The 21,063-nt window shown below is 48.2% G+C and overlaps 1 protein-coding gene across 1 annotated transcript; it reads right to left on the bottom strand.

Moving 5' to 3' along the window:
* Positions 1 to 621: 621 nt before the first annotated feature.
* On the bottom strand, positions 622 to 21,028 carry ATG4B (autophagy related 4B cysteine peptidase). The gene is made up of 13 exons (XM_035544524.1): positions 20,480 to 21,028; positions 16,915 to 17,013; positions 16,327 to 16,398; positions 13,534 to 13,632; positions 12,591 to 12,692; positions 11,742 to 11,814; positions 10,629 to 10,708; positions 7,232 to 7,428; positions 6,144 to 6,222; positions 5,289 to 5,434; positions 4,596 to 4,652; positions 4,213 to 4,306; positions 622 to 2,423 (listed from the first exon to the last, which is right to left on the bottom strand). The coding sequence occupies exons 1-13, from the start codon at positions 20,874 to 20,876 to the stop codon at positions 2,350 to 2,352; spliced, it is 1,569 nt and encodes a 522-aa protein (XP_035400417.1). The 5' UTR covers positions 20,877 to 21,028; the 3' UTR covers positions 622 to 2,349.
* Positions 21,029 to 21,063: the final 35 nt, after the last annotated feature.

The following is a 21,063-nucleotide window of genomic DNA, read 5'->3' on the forward strand; positions in this document are numbered from 1 at the left end:
CTAGAAACACTGTGAAAAGCTGTCAGCCGAATAGCTGAACAGGGAGCATACAATCCTAAAGAAAACAAGTTTTATTTTCCACCCACCAATTCGAAACATTAACTTTGAAACCTCAGCTTGGCTTTTTCCCCTGCTACCTCAACTGCACGTGGCAGAGACTCACCAGAAAAGCACGTCCTGTCTTGGAAAGACTTGCACTGCTCAGAAGCAGAGACATGCTGCACTGCTAAGCATAGACAGCCTTAAAGTACTGTTTTTTGTTTTCTTCCCCTAAAAAAAAAAAAAGGGCAAAGCCTAAACAACTTAAAATGCGAGTTAGCAGAACTGCACCACAGAAGAGCTTCTTTGCCTCTGCTAGCATGACTGTGGCCGTTCACCCTCTAGGGCAGGGGCATCACCACGGTAGTACCACACAGCCAGCCTGTTCTGTCAGATATATCAAAAGAAAGATAAAAGTCACTGTTGCACATAGCTCAGCTTTTGCTCCAATCTGCCTTCATTGCCCTAAAAGGGTAAAAATGGTACGCTGGCATGGTTTCAAGAGCACTCCCAGCTCCACTGCAGGGTTACTCAATACCACCCACCCCCAGCACTTCATGTGCAAGAACATTAAGAAAGGCAAAGATTTTAGATTTGTTTATTCAGATACAAATTGAAAGCAGATGAATGGAGCACAGCCCCACTTCCTCTGCTGCCTCTTCCCCTAACTACAGGAGAGAAGAGGAGAAGCAGGCAGAAAGCAGCAAATAATAATTTAGTGACAGAAGCATCGTGGTTCCCAGTTCAAACCTCTGCTTTTGGGTAGCGTAGGGACAGCTGGAGCATCAGTAGGTCAGTCACAGAGGAAATGAGTCATTTCTAGCCCGTTGTCACCACCCTGGGGCACAAAAGCATCAACTGACAGGTTCTGATCCTATATGTACAAAACCTTGTAAACAGATCCGCAGTTTGCATCACGACACCTCTCCTCCACAGTTTACCTTTCTCTGAAGTCTGTTTGTGCGGATAACGGCCACAGGCAGAGCTATTATCTTAAAAGCAGCCACAATTTCCAGTCTAGTTGTGTTGGACCTTCTTATGACATTCTGTCTTTGCTGACCTCTTAGGGATGACTACTTGAAATGAGTTTCTACAGATTAGCTCCTACAGTAGCTCTGTGCATACTCTGCAGGGAAGAGAATTTGCAGAAGATCGAATGGAAAGGTAACAGCACAGCTAGGAGGCCTGCTCAACCATCAGGAACCTTTTCGGATTTGGAAAGGGAATGTGTAACAGGAGGAACTGCTCAGAGGACACCTTGAGGAATTTTATAGCTCACATTTTTGGTACCAACAAGATTGCTCACTAGATGCTATGCCAGCACACGGGCACACAGGCACTAGCAGGCCCACAGCTGGCAGATCTCAGTTGTCCTGTTTCACCTCTCCCCAGCTGTGTTTCACCCGCCCACCCCCCCGCCAATGCTGTGGAATCCCAGTTCTCTGCTCAAAGCAACTTACTTGAAGATACTTGCTGTAGAGATCAATCCACCATAGAAGCACAACGTATAGAAGCACGTGTTAATGACTCACTGAGCAAGAAAACACACACTTTCTATTCTCCTTCCCCTCTTTCTGCTGTTATTTAGGCTGATTCCTCCCCAGAAGCATGGCTGCTCCACACTTTCCTGGACAGCCTTTCACTTGAATTAGCACTCATTCCTAAGTCACCCCACCTTCCTTTTGTCAGGACGTGAGTAGGAGAGGGGTACTGCACCCGTGAGGAAGTGCTGTGTACTGCAAAGCGTGGACAGGAGTTTAACTGCAGGAAACCCAGCCACCTGCACTCTGGGGACTTCACAGCTGTCTCACTGGGAGATGTCTGCTGGTAGCTTGCAGTGTGAGCTCAGTCCAAGTTGGTCACTGAGAAGTGAAGCTGCTAGAGGAATTAACTGTACACATCACCTGCTAAATGATGGGTGGCTCTATTTAAGCTTCGGAGGGGAGTCCCTGCCTAAGGCTTTAGCACTAAAAACCCCCATGACTCCCCCAGAAGGGCAGCTGACCTGCTGATGTAACAGATAGGCTTTGAACTCGTAGGCACCACTGCATCCACTTCCAGCAAGTGTTTTCTGCTGAGGAAACCCAACTCCAGCCAGTAAGGCTGCAACACCCACTCGGTTCTTCATCCCACTGCAGACAATGCACGCTCCGCTCAGAGGCTGCACAGAATGCCAGGATGGATGGACAAGAGGCGGGGATGGCAGCAAGCACCTATGAAAACCGGTAGCCCCAGGCTCTCGAAGGAGCTTCCCTCCCCCCCCTTCTCCCCACACAACACAAATTTGCAGAGTCAGTTTCCTATTTGTTTTCAAAGGGATAAGATTTCGAAGTCTTCATCTTCTGAGTCAAAGAACCTTTCCAATCTGTCGGCATCAGAGGAGTCTGCAAGAGAAAAAGAAAGCGCTGGCTCCATGGGATGCACCCGCTGCTCAGCAGCAGACACCAGCAGCCAGAGGGCAGCAGGAGGCGAGTGTCACAAGCCAACATGCTCGGGAGAAGAGAATTATACGGCACGCAAGAGGTGTGCCAGCTCTCACAAATGCTGACACAGCCCTGGCGCGGTGCAGCTCTGTGCTGTGACTGTTTGGTACAACCTGCCTGGGCAGTCGGTCTGTGTTAGCAGGACAGGCTTTGGCATCAAGAGGCTCAAACAAAAGCACTTCTAAGGTCTAGGCTAATATCTGCAAAGACTCCCGGTCCAAATATGTGATACAGGAGTATTTCTTTGTTAGATATATTAGAACGTGCAATCCGTATTTTACTACAGTTGTCTTTGATCCAACGACAGGGGAAGGTAATTACACGACACGCCCTCCAAGAAGTGATTTATATAGTCCAGTTTGCAAGGGAGGGCAGTGTACTCGCTCCCTTCTGTCCATCCTTCCAACTCTGGTGAAGAGGGAGCACATAGCTACAGGGCAAGTGGCTTTACCAGAGAGGAAATTCAAGTGAAAAGGTGTGGACAAGCTGGGGAATAAAAGAGAAAACTACACTAACTCAGGTTTCAAGAAAGCACACATTAAACTTGGCAAAACAGCCAGCCAGAAGCTAAACTGCAATGACTGACTGCCAGGAACAAGGAGAAATGCGTGGTCACAAGGCTGCAGACTGCCCTGAACGTTCTGTGAAAGGCTTTAATCCCACAGCAGTGTGTGCAAATGCTTAGTGTCACTGCTCCCGATGCAAACTGGGGGGACGGGCGGCAGCACAGCTTCCAGAGATGCTCCTCAGGGAGCAGCCCCCTGTACGCTTCAGTAACAAACCACAGAACCCAACTGGCTGGGAAAAATGAGGACAAGGGACTGGACTTCCATGAGATTACTCCTTCTTTTGAGGACTAGGACAGAAGGAGAAAGGACAGCCATAACAAATGGGAGAGGCTCTAAAAGCATGGGGAAGAAGCCAAGTAGCTCATTAGGATATCGCTTTTATGAGTAAAAAAGGCAGTAATTAGGGACAATTTAATACAGGCAAGGATCACCAGTTTAAGGCAATCAAATGTTCTTACAGACAAGGACAGTGAGATAAAAAAGGCCTTCAAAGTTTGTGCTAAGAGACAGACGGCAAGGAAGCAGTGACTGCAGGATGCAGGTGACAGGATGCAGTCCAACGCCTGGTGATGGGGTAAGTTTGTCCCCAAATACTCATTCCTCCTGGCAGAAGCTGTCAATAGCTCCTTATCTCCTGCAACGTTAATGCGCGTTAACATAAGCGGAGCCTGACAGCCAAAATACTGCCCAGCACTCGTTCCTTTCTGCATCATCAGGGCTAAGCGTTGGTAGTAGCACATGCACAGGGAAGAAATCTAAACTGCAACTACGTTTGACCACCCCCATCTTTGACATTTTTTAATACCCAGAAGCTCAGTTTTCAGCCTTTTCCATGGAGCCTTAGGATTTCTCTGAGCATCTCTTTAGAAATCACAAATTCTTATTGATGTAATAACCTATTAGCTTTTTTCCCCAGTCACCATTCAGACTCATCATGAAAAATCACGACCATGACCATGGGATCTGTGAACCGCTAGCTGAAAGCCAAAGAACTAGATGAATTGACCAAAAAGCTCCGAGCTGAACAGGAACACACCAGAAATCACTATGCAATCCACACAATTTCCCGAACACCAAATGGACAAACCCACCCTTAGCTCTACCTCCCTGCGTGGCCTCACCTGGCGTGAGATTCAGAACATCGGGGTTGGAGAAGTGCGATGGCTGGCGCTCAACTAGTTCGAACATGGGCAGCGCTCCTCTTACCAGGGACAGCTGTGGAGCAAGAGCAGAGCCATGAGAACCAACAGTGCTGCACTCACAGTGCTCTGGGTCTTTAAGGTGAAGAACCAGTTTGTTGGGACTTTTTTGCAGCTGAAAAAAATATTTCTCAAATCTTTGACTAATATCAGCTGCAGAATTTCAGAGCTATGTTCCTCCTGGTGTCTGAAGAAGTTATTTTCATGTGCCTTATTGTGGGATCATGCTGCAGAGAACTCTCTCTGTGCAGCATTTTAGAAACAACAGTATTCTATATTCTTTTCCCGGTGATACAGACACAAACCTTTTTGATTTGCTGGCACCAATCATTAAAGTCCTCCTCCGTGTTGCAGAAAAAGCCCTGAAAAAAAAAGTATTATCTTTATATAATTGTAGACTGATCTTTTCAGTCTTATGGCCTCATATTAATGCCAAGGAACATGACCAGGACTGTAAGCAGTTACAATCTAACTGCCTTGCTTCAAGGTGTGGCTTACACAGTTCTGTTAAACTAGATACTCCCCGTAGGCTTCACCTGACCAGTCTACTCAAGTACTGGGGGCATCAATGTAATGGTCTCCTCCGCTGCACATGGAAAACTGGACAGAAACAACCCATGTGGAAACAAAAGGCAGTCATCCCAGGTTCTTTAGAGAACAAGCCACATGGAAGCATATGGATTCAGATCTGCCCCTCAGAAGGCAGGAATCAAAGCCCAAACTAAGCTTGTTAGAAGGAGAATGCCCCACGAGGGATGGCATTTAACCACCAGGTGTGCAGGATCTCCCTGCACCAAGCTGCTACCTGAACAAGGAGCTTGTTCAACAGCGTCACTGTAACCAAAGCCCCTTTGCCCAGGGCACAGCACGCATGAGGAGCGCCCAACCTGCCACCTCTGCCTTTACCAGTTCCCCGGGGAAAGGGGATAGCTGTGAAACAGAGACGCGCTACTTCAGGTGATCGAGAGCTGGCTGGAAAACAAGCAGCAAGAACGCACCACCGCAATGGAGGGGTCGAGCTCGGCAATGCTCATTCTGCAGGGAGGGTGCTGGCAGTGGAAGCTTTCATCAGGGAGACAGCCACTGTCGTTGGGCTCCACTGCAGGCTGCGTAGTGTGGGGATCCAGGTAAATGAGTTCCTCACCTGGACAAACAGGCAAGGAGACATGAACAGGAAGAACCGTGCCAGAAGTTGCTCTTCTGAGAAGCAAATGGTGAGAAAGAAGGAGCCAGCTCCTGAAACCCCACAGAGGAACCCATCGTTCTGGGGGCAACTCGCTTTCAGACACTCCAACACTTCTCATCCAGGCAGAGAGCTGGCTGTGAGCAGAACTACAGTGCCCACTCCACAGCAGCACCTTGGGCACATGCACTTTTTGAGCACTGTTCCTGCTAATGCTTTCCAGGGTCCTGGGTAAGCTCAAGACAGCCCCAGGAATCCAAAGCACAACCAGCTTGAGGTCTCAGGCACAGTATCAGAGGAAAGGAAGAGGGAAGAGGGACAGCAGTTTGTCAGGTTTCAGAAAGGGAACAGCTAAAAGGCAGGTAAATATACAGCCAAGTCCCTGAAGGGAGGTCAGCTCTGAACCTAGGAATAACTCTCTGCACACCTCTTTACAGATAAGATTTAGGGTTATGCACTGGAAGTTCATGGCTTGTACTATGGCCCCCGTTGAAAGCTACATCACTCAGATCCTTGCAAAGAGTTTCAACCCACAGCAACCTTCCACACTTCCAGCAGGAAAAAGCCCTGCAGCATGCACCACAGACCAAGCAGGAGAGCTGTACTGCTCCAAACATTTTTAGCTGGGGGGAGATGCTTGGAAAGACTTCGCACTACTGCGGGGACTCACCTACATAACCAATGAAGTAGTGAGCACTGTTTGGTTTCCCTCCGATCACTCCCAGGGATTGAGGCATCATGAAGCAGTGCTGGAAAAGCAATACAGAAAACACACAGCTGACAGACAGTGAGACAAGCAAGTGGCAACAAAGGCAAACATCCAAAAACACAGTGTGAAAGAGACTGTGACACTGGAAATCAGCAACTCTAGCAGCAGGAACAGCCATTACTGGGGAGAAGCTCCACCAGAAAGGCTGAAGGCTGCAACACAGAGCCTTCACGGAACATGAAAGCAGCTCAAAAACACCTTTAACTGCTGACAGTAACACACAGGTGGACCAAACAGAAGAGGCAGCACTACTCCAGGACTCTGTCTGTGCACGTCCTGGCTCTGCCGCAGTCAGTGGCGAAATCCCCTGGACATGTCAAATTGCAACAGTGCTCTGAGGAGGGAACCATCACCCAGGAAACAGCCCAAGTTCCTTATCCAGCTGCAATATCCGGGAACCATCTACTGAGTTACGGGAAAGTAACCTAGCCCTAGCCTGCATGTGGAGCTCTTACCTGTGCAGCTCAGAGGTCCCTAGCATTAGTACAGCAGGACAACACGCATCCTGTCTTATGGGTGTACTCTGCACACCCCAAATTCTGCAGCTTCCTGATGCTCCACAGCAGGACTGGCAGCCAGCTTCTACCCTCAGCCTGCAGTACAAGCTCTGCCATCGGAGCCATGGGGAGTTTACAAACACTACGCTCATTAAGGCTCAATACAGCTGTGCTGAACAAATGCTTCAGCAGGTTGGTACCATCTACGCACAAACAGGGACCAAGATTAAGTTGGGAAATAAGATACTAGAAATAAAACAAAAAAAATACATCAAACCCAACATTTTCCTGACAAAAGCCTGCAAGAGCCCATATCCTGACCTCTGAAAATGGTGCTTTCTAAATACATTTTTTCTAAATACATTTTTCTCTGGAAAAAAGGACAATTACTTCTGAGTATTTCTGCCCCAAAACCAAATTTCGGAAGTGACTTAATTCACAGCAGGGTTTTGAAGCATCAGAATATCAAGAATTCAGTTCCAGATCCCCTACCTTTAGTGTTTCAATATAGGCTTCATTGATCTCTGTGAGCCCAAGGCGGAGAGGTATCAGCAGCACCAATGGTTTCCACAGTGAGAGCCTATCTCTAACCCCTGCTTCCTCTGGGTACCCGTTATAGAGTACGTCTGACTCCACAGCAGGGCATGCTGCAGCTCCAGCACACGAGAAGTTGGACTGGCACAACCGCCCTACAAAAAGGGAACATGAGCAGAAAGCATCAGAAACAACTTCCATTTCTAGACCTTGAGTAATTCTATTCCGGCTATCAACAATTGCTATTTTCCAAAAGCCTACAGCACTAAAAGAAAAAAAAAAAAAAGTTTGACAAGGCCCACCACTGTGTTCATGTGATGTGCTCCCCACAGGGTTTCTGGACAGGCTCGGTATTTCATCTAAGTATACATCAAAATCGTGCCAAAGCATGCTGTACTCTCAGCTACCATCTGGCGGGCCATTAAAATGTAAATTCTTCCAGCAGGTGAACAGCTAAGCAACAACCTGTGTCAACAAGGCTGAACGATCTGATTAGGATATTAGGCAAGAGCCCTGAATTCAAGAGCATGTAGACAAAAAGAAAAAAACAAACAATTTGGAGTGTCCAGCTCTAGAGGGGCACATGGAGGATATGAGGCCAGCTGAACTGAATGGGGAAAATATTATGGCTTAACACAGGAAATCCTCACCTGTAACTAGCACTGTAACAAGATACAGAGATACGAACGTGGTATCTATCTCGAATAATTGTCATTTACCTAAAGTTCACTAAAACCTTTACAAATTCTGTCAGGGATCATTCAGAAGCTAGTTTAGAGACTCAAGACAGGCGAACATTAAACTCAGCAATTTTAGCATGAGCTTTGCCTGTAAGAAATGGGGCACTGGCTCCTCAGGGCATACCCATGACATGGACATTATGCATCCTCATTCTATAGGTTTGATGAACACACAGGCAGTCTGGAATGAAACCAGATTATGTAAATTCTGGTACAGAAATATCTCCGAGCCTACTTGTCTCACAGGGTAATTTCATTACTTGCTGGGCGTGCACATGTGCGTGTGAAGAAAAATCTCCAAACCAAAGGAACCCACAACATTTCAATCATGAATCCAAGGCAATTAGACAGAATGCCAGAGGCTCATTTAATTTATTCTTGGCCTAACCTGAATGCCAGGACAGTCTGGCAGGTAGGATGCGATGTAAACAAGCACCTCCATCACAGCAATTACAGCAGGATGCCTGCTCACTACTACAAGCTCCAAATGCAGCTGAACAAGGAGAACGTTACAGCCAAGGTTAAAAGAAGTAGGACTTTGTGCTAAAGCCTCTATTGGAGAGAGAACAGTTGCACTGAAATTTGCAACTGCCCCTTCAGAAGGGAGAATGTGTATGAGATAACATGCCTACGTACACAAGGGATGTTATAGTTATCAGAGGTCTTGAGAAAATTGAAGTCACTGAAAGTCAGGACTGCTTACCTTGCTAAAACAGTATTTTTTGTTGCAGTTGCCTGCCTGTTCTGATGATCTGAATACCTGCAGCTGTCACCATGGGTTTCTTCATCAGGCAAAGCAACTGGCAGTCCTATGCTGTGATACAGACGTATTCAACCCCAGTTTAAGGGGTAGGGAGCCCAGCAGAGACTAAACTCACCCTGCTTCTTTGGCACCATGGTCTCTACCTAAAGCTTCCCAGCAGGATTCAAACCCTTTACTGCAAACATATTCCAACAGATTTGACACAACACCTGTCCTGCTACTGCTGCTGTCAGTCACTGGCTTAGCTCTGTTTCTAACCATCCTTCTGATGCACACAATCCTCCAGCTCCCACCTGAGAGCACCTTTCCGACATTGCAGACTGGCTCAGAAGGCTGATGGATGTACTTAACTGCTGCAGCAAAAGGTTGTTTTCTATCCACCACAGGCTGAACGGCGTTAGTGAATGAATTTATCAGCTGTATGAAGCAGTGTTCATTTCTGAATGTTTCACTACTGACAGGTGTCTGGGGTACAAGATATATAACACGTACCTACAGATAAATAACAAATCAGACCTGCTCATACAGTGGCTTTCAAGTCCTGAATGGTAGGCACATTATGATTCACAGCTGAGGAAGACAGACAGACACCACCCTACGTATTACGAGCTGTATGGACATGTTAGTTGAAGTGGTGTCAGTGTTTAACACAAGCCACACAGACAAGAGCTGCAACATACCCAAGCCCTGCAGCCAGCACGCCTCAGTTCTAGAGGGGATATTTTTCAGGCTAAAGGTGAAAGATTAATCCAATTCCTGTCTTCATGCTGACCTTTGTTTAAGCCAAGAGCACGAGCATACACCTTCACAGGACTAGACAGGCACTTCTCAATCAAATCCTACATTTTCTTGGCCTCTCAATTGACACTACCTGTTAAGAGATCTGACTTTGTAAAATGACTGTCCTTCACTCCAGGGACAAACTGTCCTCATCTGTTAATTGATTTTTGCTCCAATGCAGCCAAAAGCCAATCTAACTGACAGCTGCCGCCATCTCACCTGTAACTTTGCACCAGCTCCAGCACTCACTGGACTTTTTTACGTGCCGTTTCAGAACACTACCCTGGCAGAAAACACTGAATGGTTTTGTGCTGTGTAAGCAAACCACCTCACAAGTCTAGAGCGAGAGAGGGGAAGGATAGTTCAGCCAGGACCATGCAGGACTGCAGCAGCCAGCCATTCCACCATCTGCTTTGGATTCTGGGGCACTGCAGCCTGAGCAAGCATGCTAGGGATGAATGCGTTGCACAGCTGCTCAGCCTCCAGAGCCATCCAACTGCCAGGATGCAGCAAAAAAAAAAAAAAAAAAGGAGAAAATACAAACCACCAACAAAAAGAACAAAACACAATCATGGAGCACTCCTTAAAAGATATCTCCAGAGATGGAGCCCCTTCTTATTTTTTTCCCCCCCAGTTTTGTTCCTTTTCCTGGTCAGAGATCTGAGATCTGTTCTGGTTATCTCACTCTGCCTAATAGCGGAGACATTCCTACACCGTTAGATGGGAGAAGCAGCAGCCATTTACTGCGTACTACCTGTGGCCATAAACAGGTTTGACACTACCTTCCCAGCAGCTCCCACCTATTGCCTGAAGGTCAGCAGGTCCTTCTTTCCAGATCCAGAGGCCACACTGCCAAGTGAGAGGCTTTATCAGACAAAGTAAAAATCAAGTAAGGGGGCTTCCTTGCCCTACAACAGCAATTCTCATCGGAGTTTTAGCACACTCAGCCACAGCTTTAAGACAGAACATTTACTGCATTCTTGCAATGTTGCAAAACTGCATGCTTTCCAGCTCTTTTCTGGCTTCTCGCTGCTGAGGGATACATCTCATTCTACCTGCACGTGATACTTACTGATTTCTTCCATTACTACAGTGTTGTCCATGGCTATGTGTACTGCCAGTGAACTCCACGTATCAAAAGTGGCAAGTTTTCTATAGAGGGGGAAAAAATGTAAGGAAGGATTAGTTACAACTATAAGACAATGTTGTATCAAAGAAAGAGAAATTGGACTAGGAGAGATTGGTTTTCACCAATTATACTGTACATTTTTTTTTTAAACATTTATTACAGCTGTAAAATTCATCACCACAAATTATTATGACCGGAAGAATAAACAAATTACAAATGGGACCACAACTGGGAATTTGTGCTAAATACAAGACCCTTGATACAATCTCCACCCCAAATTCTGTAACTGCTGGTTACCAGAAAATGAGAGTTACTTAATTTCCTCCTTATATGCTAATTTAAAAATAAAAGTCACTCTGACTTTCCCTAAATATCTTCCCATCACGTACAGCAGATACTAGGCTAAACGGGCAGACGGTCTGATCTGGGAAAGTTCCTTCTCAGACAATCCCAGCCTATTCCACGGGGCTCCCCGCTCAACTAATCAAAGAATTAAGGAAAGAATGGCAACATAAAGAATATTTCTGAAAAAATATTTCTGAAAATACAGCACGTCCCAGTTAAAGACAGTCCAGATCCTCTGCTTGTCACCACAGAACCCAGGCAGCAAATACTTATGCCTTCCTCTGCTAATGCATGAGCGACTTGATGGCTTATTGGCAGCTTTTGGACAATGACAACACTGATGTCACTGAGAAGCAACTCATGCCAGCAGAGATCCAAATGACAGCAATCATCACCTACTCTGACACCTGCTTCTGGTCCGCTGCAAAGAGTATTGCACTCAGTTCTAGCAGCAAACACGTTACTTGTGGAACATGGAAAGAGATTTTCAGGGCTTGTCCTCAGTTTGAAATCAGTTTCTCTCATCCTGAATGAGAGGAGTCCTTCTATGAAGTTCCTACCAATCAGGTCAATAAGGTTCAACTAGTCACCTGGTAACAGAATTAAAACATGCAGTTGCACTCCATTCAATGGGTAGAAGTGTGCGAGGTAGGAGGTACTACAAACCCACCGCTCGGCTGGAAAAAAATAAAGGAAAAACCCAGCACTTACTTGAGCACTTGTGCGACTGTGTTTGGTCCATACCATTGACCTATGGATTTCCCCTCTCCAACTCCCATCTGGGCTGCATCACAAGAAAAAAAAAAAAAAAAAGAATTTAGCATATAATTTCACCTACACTATGCCCCTTCCTAATCAGGATTTATATTCAACAGTGAAAAAATTTCACTTGGAAACATTTCTGAGTCATCAGAAACCCCACAAAAGGGTAGAATCACAGTGCTGATGGAAGAAAAAAGCACATCCTCAAGGATTGTAAAGCAAACCCTTTCTCAGAAACATGACACAGAGGTCCAAAAGACAATGTAACCTCAGAAAAAAAGTTATTTCTTGTCTGATTATCAGGAACACCCCCGTAACCTGAAGTTCCATTCACTGAAACTATAGGAGCATTAAGACCCTATAAGCAAAAACTGGAACAGGCAGTTGTTTTTTTTTTGGTGAAGGAAGTTTCAATTAAAGTGAGATCCTTCCTTAGTCTACTTGCTGCTTCTGAAAATTTCTTCATGCAGCAATCTTCTCATGTTACAAGGTCTTGGTGAGAACAGCAACCACATGCTTTCCTCTCACCTGGGCTAAGCAGGATACAGAAAGTGGTGCTGAATATCACCTAAAGCCTGAAGACAAACATGAAGGACTTCATGGAGTCAAGAGAAAAATCCATCATAATCCACAATAAAGTGTAGTAGCTTCGGATCATGCGAGAAAAACAGCATGTCAGAACATAACCTGCTAGGTTTTTCACCTAAGGTACTAAAACAAACATGGAGTGATGTTCTACGCTCTTGGGCAATCCAGACAGAACGTTCCCCCGTGCTTTCTGGCACCCAGCGCTCTTACCTATCTGGTGAATGGAGTAGTAGCTGTCTTTTTTGTCAATGAAGGCATTAAGAACATTGAAGTAATTATCCATCTGCCTCTTCCCTTTTATCCACCTCCAGTCTAAGACATACAAGAAGATATGTGAAACGGAACGTGATGTTTATTAGCAACCAGACACTGCAAGCTACAAGCTGTCTTTCCTGTGCCTCGACTACTGATCAGATTTTCATGTCACTGTCTTATTACTCAGCATTTGGGGCATCCCCAACACTGAAGCATCAATTTTAACAGAAAATCAAGCATTTTCACAGCTGAAACAAAAGAATATCACCCATGATAAAACAGAAAACATGAATCCTAACTCTATCCCACAGATGGGCAATAGGATACCAATTTCTCAAGGACAGGCATTCTGAGGAAAACCGGGTGACCTCATTAAAAAAAATCACCTCCCACAAATTCAAAGGCCATCAACAACTGCAACAATAACTCCCATACAGTTGTTTACAGACCATGTACGGATCCAATGCAGAGAGAGAAGTATTCAGGGACAGGAGACTACACTCAGAAAGAGGACTTCTCAACAAGTTAAAAATTGAACTATAAACAAGTCAGTAACCCTGCTGTTTTGAGTAGGACCTTTTAAACTTCAGGTATATTAAAAAAAAAAAAAATCAAGAAAACCCAGGTACTTGCTTGGTGTCCATGGACTTAACTAGCACATGACAGGGCTCTCCTTTGTTTTAAGGTTTAACAACCACATTCATCTATGTGGAGCCGCAGACAGCTGCAGGAGGAAACCTGCTGGAGAGTTTCCAGCAGACTTTTCAATCAACAGCCCTGAACTTAAGAAAATACAAGGAAAAGTTATAGAGCCCTCAGCAACTCCCAGCTGCTGTCCTTACAAGTATTGCACTTGTGGGAGCATGTGGATGTCAGTATGGGCAGTGCTCTGGTTTACCTCTTCCCAAATGCCTGCAGACCAAGGCCTGAGCAAAGATCATCTGGCCACACCGCAACATACAGCCCCAACCAGTATCAGATGTGGGACCAGTTCCTCCTGTAAACAAGGACAGAAAGCAAATATGTAATGAATGGAACAACACTGCCAAGCGGGAGATAAAAAGGAAAGTGCTGTAAGCCTGCATGGGCAGCAGGTTTATCCAAACAATCAGGTAGGGAATAAGGACTGCGCCAGCTCACACACCCAAGGCTGAGAAATAAAAACTCAGTTATCGGTGACCAGCCTAATGGCATCCCGTAAAAAGGAACTAAAATCTTTAACATTTAATAACAGGGGAAAAAATCAAAAGGAAATCCAAGCAACTCAGCTAGAAAGGCAGCTGAATTTCTCATGAACATAGCAGTTCTTGAGCATACTTGCAGATTCCCAACCTAATTCAGAGAAGTTACTAAGCAGAGAAACATCTTGTTACAGACCACTTGCTGCTGTAATGCTCATTTTGAGAAGGCAACTCATTATGCAAAATGAATCAGTCACAAGGCATTCCCACATCACAAGCAGCCGATGACTGTATGAGATTCCAAAGTGAACAACATGGAGTTAGGTCCAAAAAAACAAACAAAAAAACGAACTCCAGCAACAGTGAAAAAAACCATATGCTACATAATATAGGAGAATAAGCTGGATATCAGCTTGCAACGGAAAAACTGAGACAAAGACCTTAAGGCTGGAAGCATCTCCCTGACAGAACTTCAAAAGGAAGCTGCCACTTCTCCTCTGAAGCTTCAGCTGTTATTACGAGCTTCACAGATAAAAATGTTTAGCATGACCACAGCCAGTGAGCTGTCTTACAAGTACGCAGTCAGCTGCGCCTTCACACAGCTGGGAGAAGTTTCTTTGTATCGCTGCTTTCTTCTTTTGAAAGATAGCTCTGCTGAGTACCTTAAGGAACAGCAACCAAGAAGCCTGGCTTCAAGTCCACCGGGAAATGCTCATAGTGTTACTGCAGTTCCCGTGTGCAAATCCACCTCAAGCACTAAAAAGCAAACAAAAACCCGACATAGTCTAGAGCAGATACACGAAGGCGATAATTTCTGTCTCGTGTCTCCACCTTTTCTCTCTTTAATCCACTTCAAGTCTAAGACCATCATCAAGTTATATTTCATCTTAGACTCCTGTAGGACCTAATTAGCACGAAGTACAAAAAATTAGTCATGTTGTGAGGTTCCTAAATATGCCCTCCCACACTCATTCTTGTATCGTTTTTCAGATTATCGTTATCCCTCCTACCCAGGAGGAACAGGAGTTCTCGTATCAGGTAAGGAAGAAGTCCAGCCTATCAATTAAACGAAGTGCATTTCCGACTCCCATACTCAGAAGTAAATTGACGTTTATGCTTGTGGGGACTGTTAGGAGCTTTCATTAGGTAGAGAGAACCAGATTATTTATCAGAAAGCCTTTCTGAATTAAATTAAGTCTTTCTACAAAATTGATGGCAGTAAAGATTCTTCCTTGAATCCTGGATTACTGTCAGAAGCCACCCCAAAGACCAGTCCTGCAGCAGAGGGACTGATGACTATTTCGGTAATGCCAGAAGCGTTCAATGTTTTTCCTGTGCTGTCAACAACCACAAAAAAACCACCAGGTTATTGATCATCTTCTGAATCCACTTCTGTTTTTAACACCACCTATGTCTTACCACTTCACACAGGAGACTTTTCTGAATTTTAAAGTAGGCTTACAGAACGAACATGCTGCCTGGAGCAACTGAGACAGGGAAGACTTTGAGATATCTGCATACTAAGAATACAACTGATGTCATTCTACACAATAAAATAAAACAAAGATATCAGTGCTTTCAGTCCTGAAGGCAATCCATCCAATGCTCTTTGATTCAAGGGTCACATTCATTACACGAGATAGTTTGCAGACAGAAACAAATTCAAATAGTCAACAGTCAGAAGGAGAATTATTTTCTCCTCACCCTTCCAGTGGAAAAAAAACCCTCAGAACAAATCAAAAACCCAGTCCAAGCACACAGCAAGCTTTCAAGACTTACATCACAGTTAAGAACTGTAAGGGACAGAACCTTTTATGCTCCCAATGGGGAAAAAAATAAATAGTTGCTAAAGTTTGGGGGGGGTCATGAAGAAATCCTGTCTCTGGCTTTCCCCTTTAAGAAGGGACAAAAAAAAAAAAAAAAACAACTCAGAACAACCAGACTAGAAAACTGTACAAGCATCTAAAAGATGCAAACAAACCAACATTTGGTTCTTCTCATTGTTTATCCATGATGTCTATTATGCCTTCCCCATCGACACCTCATCACCTCACAATCCTTAACATATTTCCTCTGTGATAACCCCAGAAAGAAAGGGAAGCCTTCTTAATTCTGTAGCATGCGTGGAAAGAGCAGCAGAACTGTGACATGCACAGGTCCACTGACACACGTCCCAAGTCTCAGACTAGTGTCCTCCACAAGGCCAACTTTCTGCCCTTCACAGGTAAGGCCGGCAGATCCTTAATTCCCAACAGCTAAGGAGAAGTCACAGAACACAACCATTATTTTCTGATGGAGCTTTTGCAGCAGTGAAGTAAAATCTGGTTTTTAAATGTCTTCTTGGAACCAGCTTTCCTGAGATCACCTGCATGCTCTCTGCCTCCACAGCCTGATCTATGCCCACTTCCCACAGGAGAGCACTCCAACCCAGGTGAAGTCACTGCAGTCTCCCAGTGGGTCAGGCTGTTACAGGCGGGACAGCGTCGCTTCCAGGACACGCTCAGACTTACCGATGGCAGGGAAGTTCTTTCTGTAGGTGAACCAAAGCCGAGAGGTCACATCCAACAGGATCTCTTCTTTCTCTGAAAGTTTTCCAAGATTGTAAGGCGTGCACACACAGAGAGCACCAAACACGCCTAAACCCACCTCCCGCCCAGCCTTCTGCTCCTCACCCAGTCTGTTGGCCCTGACAGGCAACATCTGGATGAGGAATAGGAAAGAGCTGCTAGGCAGAAGAAACCTTTTCCTCTAAAAAAAGCTACAACCAACCCAAAACACCATGGTCACAGGTAAACTACGAAGCATTAAGCCATTTTCTTGCCTTTCTCCCGAGCTATCCACTTGCCTCAATCATCCTGGCCTCATACAGGTCCCAGTAACTGGGAAGTGGCAACTTTCTGCACAAAAATATTCTGGAGTCTGCAGAGATGGCCCAACAGGAGGCAGCAGGGTGGTTACAGTCCGCGTGCTCTGACAGCGAACAGACTCTGCTGTGCACGTACAAGTTTTGCAGTCACCTCGCTGCTCACAAAACAACATGCAACACTAACAGAGCCCTCCAGAGCATCATTACGAGTTGCAGCGTGCATGCAAAGTACCTGTAAAAACGCTGTATTTCCGGCCTAGGATCCACACAGGCTCTTTGGTCTCAGGGAAGTCTTCATATTCAAACCTGAGAGTGTCATAGGTAAGAGTAGCTGGAACAGAAAGACAAAAAAGTATGATTGTTTTTTCCTCGATATTAAAAAAAAAAATCGTACCAAACCCGTCCAGCAGAACCAGAGCTGCTGTGACCCTGTAACCTACACAACCTACAAGCCTGACTCTAGCTGGCAAGAAACATTTCATTTTCAACACTACAGCCAAACATTCTGACAGGCACAGGGAGCCAATGCACCCACGGCTCTCGCCTGGCTGCTCCACAAACAGAAAAGCAGAGGAATCTCCAGGTTAGTTCAGCTCCAAGTGCCTCCCAGGCAACTGAGTGGGTCAAGAAAACGTCGAGGACTTCAGCCAGCAGCTGCACGCTGCTTCCCAGCACTGCTATCGCCACGCACGCTAACGCAACGCTGAGGCCCTCTCTGCCAAGGAACGAGGCGATTGAGGAGCTTCTTCCAGAGAGCATTGCTTTTGTGGTGTAGCGTGGAAAGCGTGGATTGCGTTAAAACGACAGCCAAACCTTGCTCCTGAAGTCAGTCCCTCCTCCAAGGCCGTGAACTGAGCACAAGTCATCGCTTGTACCGAAGCCAGTCTGCAGCTTGAGAAGACAAAGTGCTGCCTTTACAGGCGTCACGCTGAAAGCTGAGGAATACAGAGCTGTGCGAAGGTATCCGAGGTCACAGGTGGCAGGCACACCTTGTGCCTGGTTCACCTGCTGCCTTCAGTGCCGAAATACCTGCCTCTTCTTATCCCACCACTCGGCACTGATGGCTCCACTACGGAGCAGCTCCGCAGCACAGGCTGCTCTGCAACGCCCTTGGATCAGAGCAGCTTAAGCCTTTGTGCAAAAGATACAAGAAATGGAGGGGGGAGAGGGAGGGCTGGATGCGCTGGGCTCCACTAGGTCTGTATTTGGTAATAACGGACTTTAAAGGGGTGAATGTGCAAGCGTGGGGGGAGGCTGGTTTTAAAACATTTTGAAGGTTAATAATTGCATCTTGTTTTGTAAGAGTCATTTCTTAAATAAGCTGCGTGTTAAATTTAAAGCAGAGCTAAGCTAGGCTCTTCTGTTAAAGCAGCTGTTGAAAGCATCTCTAACATCAAACGCAATAAAACCTGTGATGATCTGACCAAAGCTTAAAACAGGGTGACAGACGACACAACCACAAGTTCCTCTCAGCCCCATCTTCTGCAAAACCCAGCACCCTCCGCAGCACACGCCTCGCTGCTGGCATCCCATCAGGTCCACCTGCTGCGCCTCTCCGGGGCTGCCCTCGCACCAGATGCCACCGAGCTCCCAAGCAGAAGATGCACGCAGAAGATGAGTCTCTCTCTCTTTCTCTCTCCATCATTCTTCTCTCGGCCTTCCAAAAATCATCATCTGGAGCAGCAGCAAATAACAACGTGGCTGATTTACGTTTAGTAAGTGGTACCTCCAGAAAGTCACCACGACGCTCTGCTCCTCCTCTTTGCAGGCACCTAGGATGCTCTACCTATGCTGGGGCAAACAAGCTACACGAGACTTTCTGGTTCCTGAAGGTACCTCGTCAGTCTTCTGCCTCTGGGCTCTCGGATCTGCAAGTCCAATTCCAAATGGCAGAGGAAATGAAGAAGCAACAGCAAGACATCAGCACAAGATCTCCCTCGGGATGAGACAGTACAGTTTATTCTGGCAGCTCAGAAGTAGCTAGTAGTTGGTATTAAAACCAAAAAATGTATCACCGGTCAACTTAAAAACCGAAGTTCTCAGGTTTTAAAGCTCAAAGGAATATTTTGTGGTCTATTTTATCAGTTCACAAACCTGCTGTGAATCCATCTCTGTCAAAAGAGCCTCAAGTAGCTTAAATGACTGATAAAAGGATGCTAAAGAAACTAGCGGGCTACCCACCATCCTCCTTTTCCTTCCTAGTAACACTTTCTCACATCCCCAAACATCACCACCTCTGCAACTCCACCAGGTCCTTTGCAAGCATGTGATTCTGCAGCCGGCAGCTTCTCAGCAAGGACCTGCTGGACTCCCCCCTTCCACCAAAGCTACCAGAGGAAGGGGCCAGCAAAGGCCCGAGGGGCTCCCACGCTGCCTGCTGGACCAGCGCGCATCCAGGGCCCGCAAACCGCAGGTGCCACGACACCGCAGGTTGAGGAGGAGAATCCCAAACTCGCAGTCCCGCAGCTGAACGCCTGGCACCAGGCTCTGCAGGTCCAGCTGCGTACCTGAAACGCGCAGTCAGGCATCTGTGCCTATGGTTGTTTTGTTTTCAATTAAATACTTGCCACCATCTGGGAGGGCATGACTTAAACACAGGAGTTAAGATTTCACCTTCACAGGGAGGAAAATTCAAGCGATTGCTCCTAGATGGTATTAAGGACTTGATAATGGGAGCAACAGCCTCCCACCAGGCTGAAGCCAGCACCTACGTGTCCCCCTTACAGACACCTATCTTCGCAGGCTCTGGCGCTTTTTCAAAATTATGTCCATCGTGCTGCTGCCCAGGTGAGCTAAATATTTTAGCACGCGGGACCAAAGAAGTTCAGGCAGGGGCACACCAAGGGCCACAGCTTGCACACGGGCCTCTCCCTTCCCTCACAGTTAGGAGCAACGCGGCTGAACGTAACTAACTCTGGAAACCCACCCCCCACCCCCCCCCCCCGAGCAGAAATCCCGCTTGAAGATGCTCGTTTCGCAGCGGCACAAGTCGGGTGGGATCAGCAGATTCCTCGGGCAACGCTCCAGAGCTTCACCTTGACGGAGCCCTCGCTCTGTTTTAAAGGCTGACCTCCCAGCAGCCCGGAGGAGCAGGGCAGCAGCCTCTGCGGGAAACCCCCGCGCGCGGCAAACGCCCCAGCTCGGCCTCCTCTGGCCCACGCCAGGTCTGTCGTGAAATAGGGCAGGAGGGCCAGGAAGAAGGGCAGGAGGGCCAGGAAGAAGGGCAGGAGGGCCAGGAAGAAGGGCAGGAGGGCCAGGCCCTGCGGAGCACCCCCTCGGAAGGCAGCTCCCCCTTGCAGCGGGCTGGGTCCCTGCCCCCTGGGCACACCGGGACCCACCGGAGCACCCCGCAGAGCCGCCCCCCCGTGAGGCCCCGACGGAACCAGGGCACAGCTCCACACCCGCCGGGCTCCGCCGGCCTCGCCCAGCCCAGAGCCGCTCGTTTCCCCGCCGGCTCCAGGAGACGGAAGGCGGCGGCGGCCACTCGGAGGAGCCGAGCGAGAAGCAGCGAGCGGTTCTCCTCGCGCCCGACGCCCCCCGCCCTGCCCGCAGCCCGCCCGCACCGCGTCGGTTCTCCTCTTTTGGGTGAAAACCCGCAGAAATCAGGCTCCGACCCGCCGCGCCGCAGGGAGACCGGGCTCTGCGGCACCTCCCCACCCCCCCCCCGCAGAGCGGCGACCCCCGGAGCCCCGCACGGCACCGAGGGGCTCCGGCAGCCCCGGGGGTCCCCACCGGGGCCCGCCCCGCCTGAGGGAGCCGCGGCCCCGCTGCCGCCGGGCCGGGCCGCGGGCACCCACCTGCGTCCATGGCGGCGGCCCCGCCGAGGGCTGCGCCCGCTGCCGGCCCCGCCGACGCATCCGCCCCGGCGCAGCCGAACCCGCTGCCGCCGCGCGTCCAATCGGAGCGCCGCTCGCCGCCGGCCCGCGCGGCGGTTGGTTGTCGCTGGGGGTCGGAAGGTTTGGCTGCGCCGCAGCGCTTCCGCCGTGAGCCGGGGGCCGCCATTTTGTCGTACGGAAGGCCGCCGGGGAACCGGGAGAGGCGATGGGACGGCGGCGAGGCCGGGGCCGCGGAGAAAGCGGGGCGGCGAGACGTTGCGCTGCGCTGCCCGGGCGTTCCTCTGGTGCTGCGCGGCGCCTGAGGGAGCTGCCTGCCACGAGCGCGCCCGGAGTTGCTCCGGGCCACGGGCGCGCCCATCTTGTTGTACGGAACCCGCCGAGCTCCGCCCTCAGGGTGGCAGCCCCCTCTCCCGACCCGCTCGGCCACGCTCAGCCGCCGCGGGCCGAGCCCGTCCCTCGGGAGGCGGCCGCCCGGCAGCGCCGAGGAGGCGAGCGAACGGCGCCGGGAGCCCCCCCCCCCACCCTCAGCGGCCGCTCCGTTCGAC

The sequence above is a fragment of the Cygnus atratus genome, chromosome 9 (assembly GCF_013377495.2).
Source record: "Cygnus atratus isolate AKBS03 ecotype Queensland, Australia chromosome 9, CAtr_DNAZoo_HiC_assembly, whole genome shotgun sequence".
In the NCBI taxonomy this organism is placed as follows: Eukaryota; Metazoa; Chordata; class Aves; order Anseriformes; family Anatidae; genus Cygnus; species Cygnus atratus.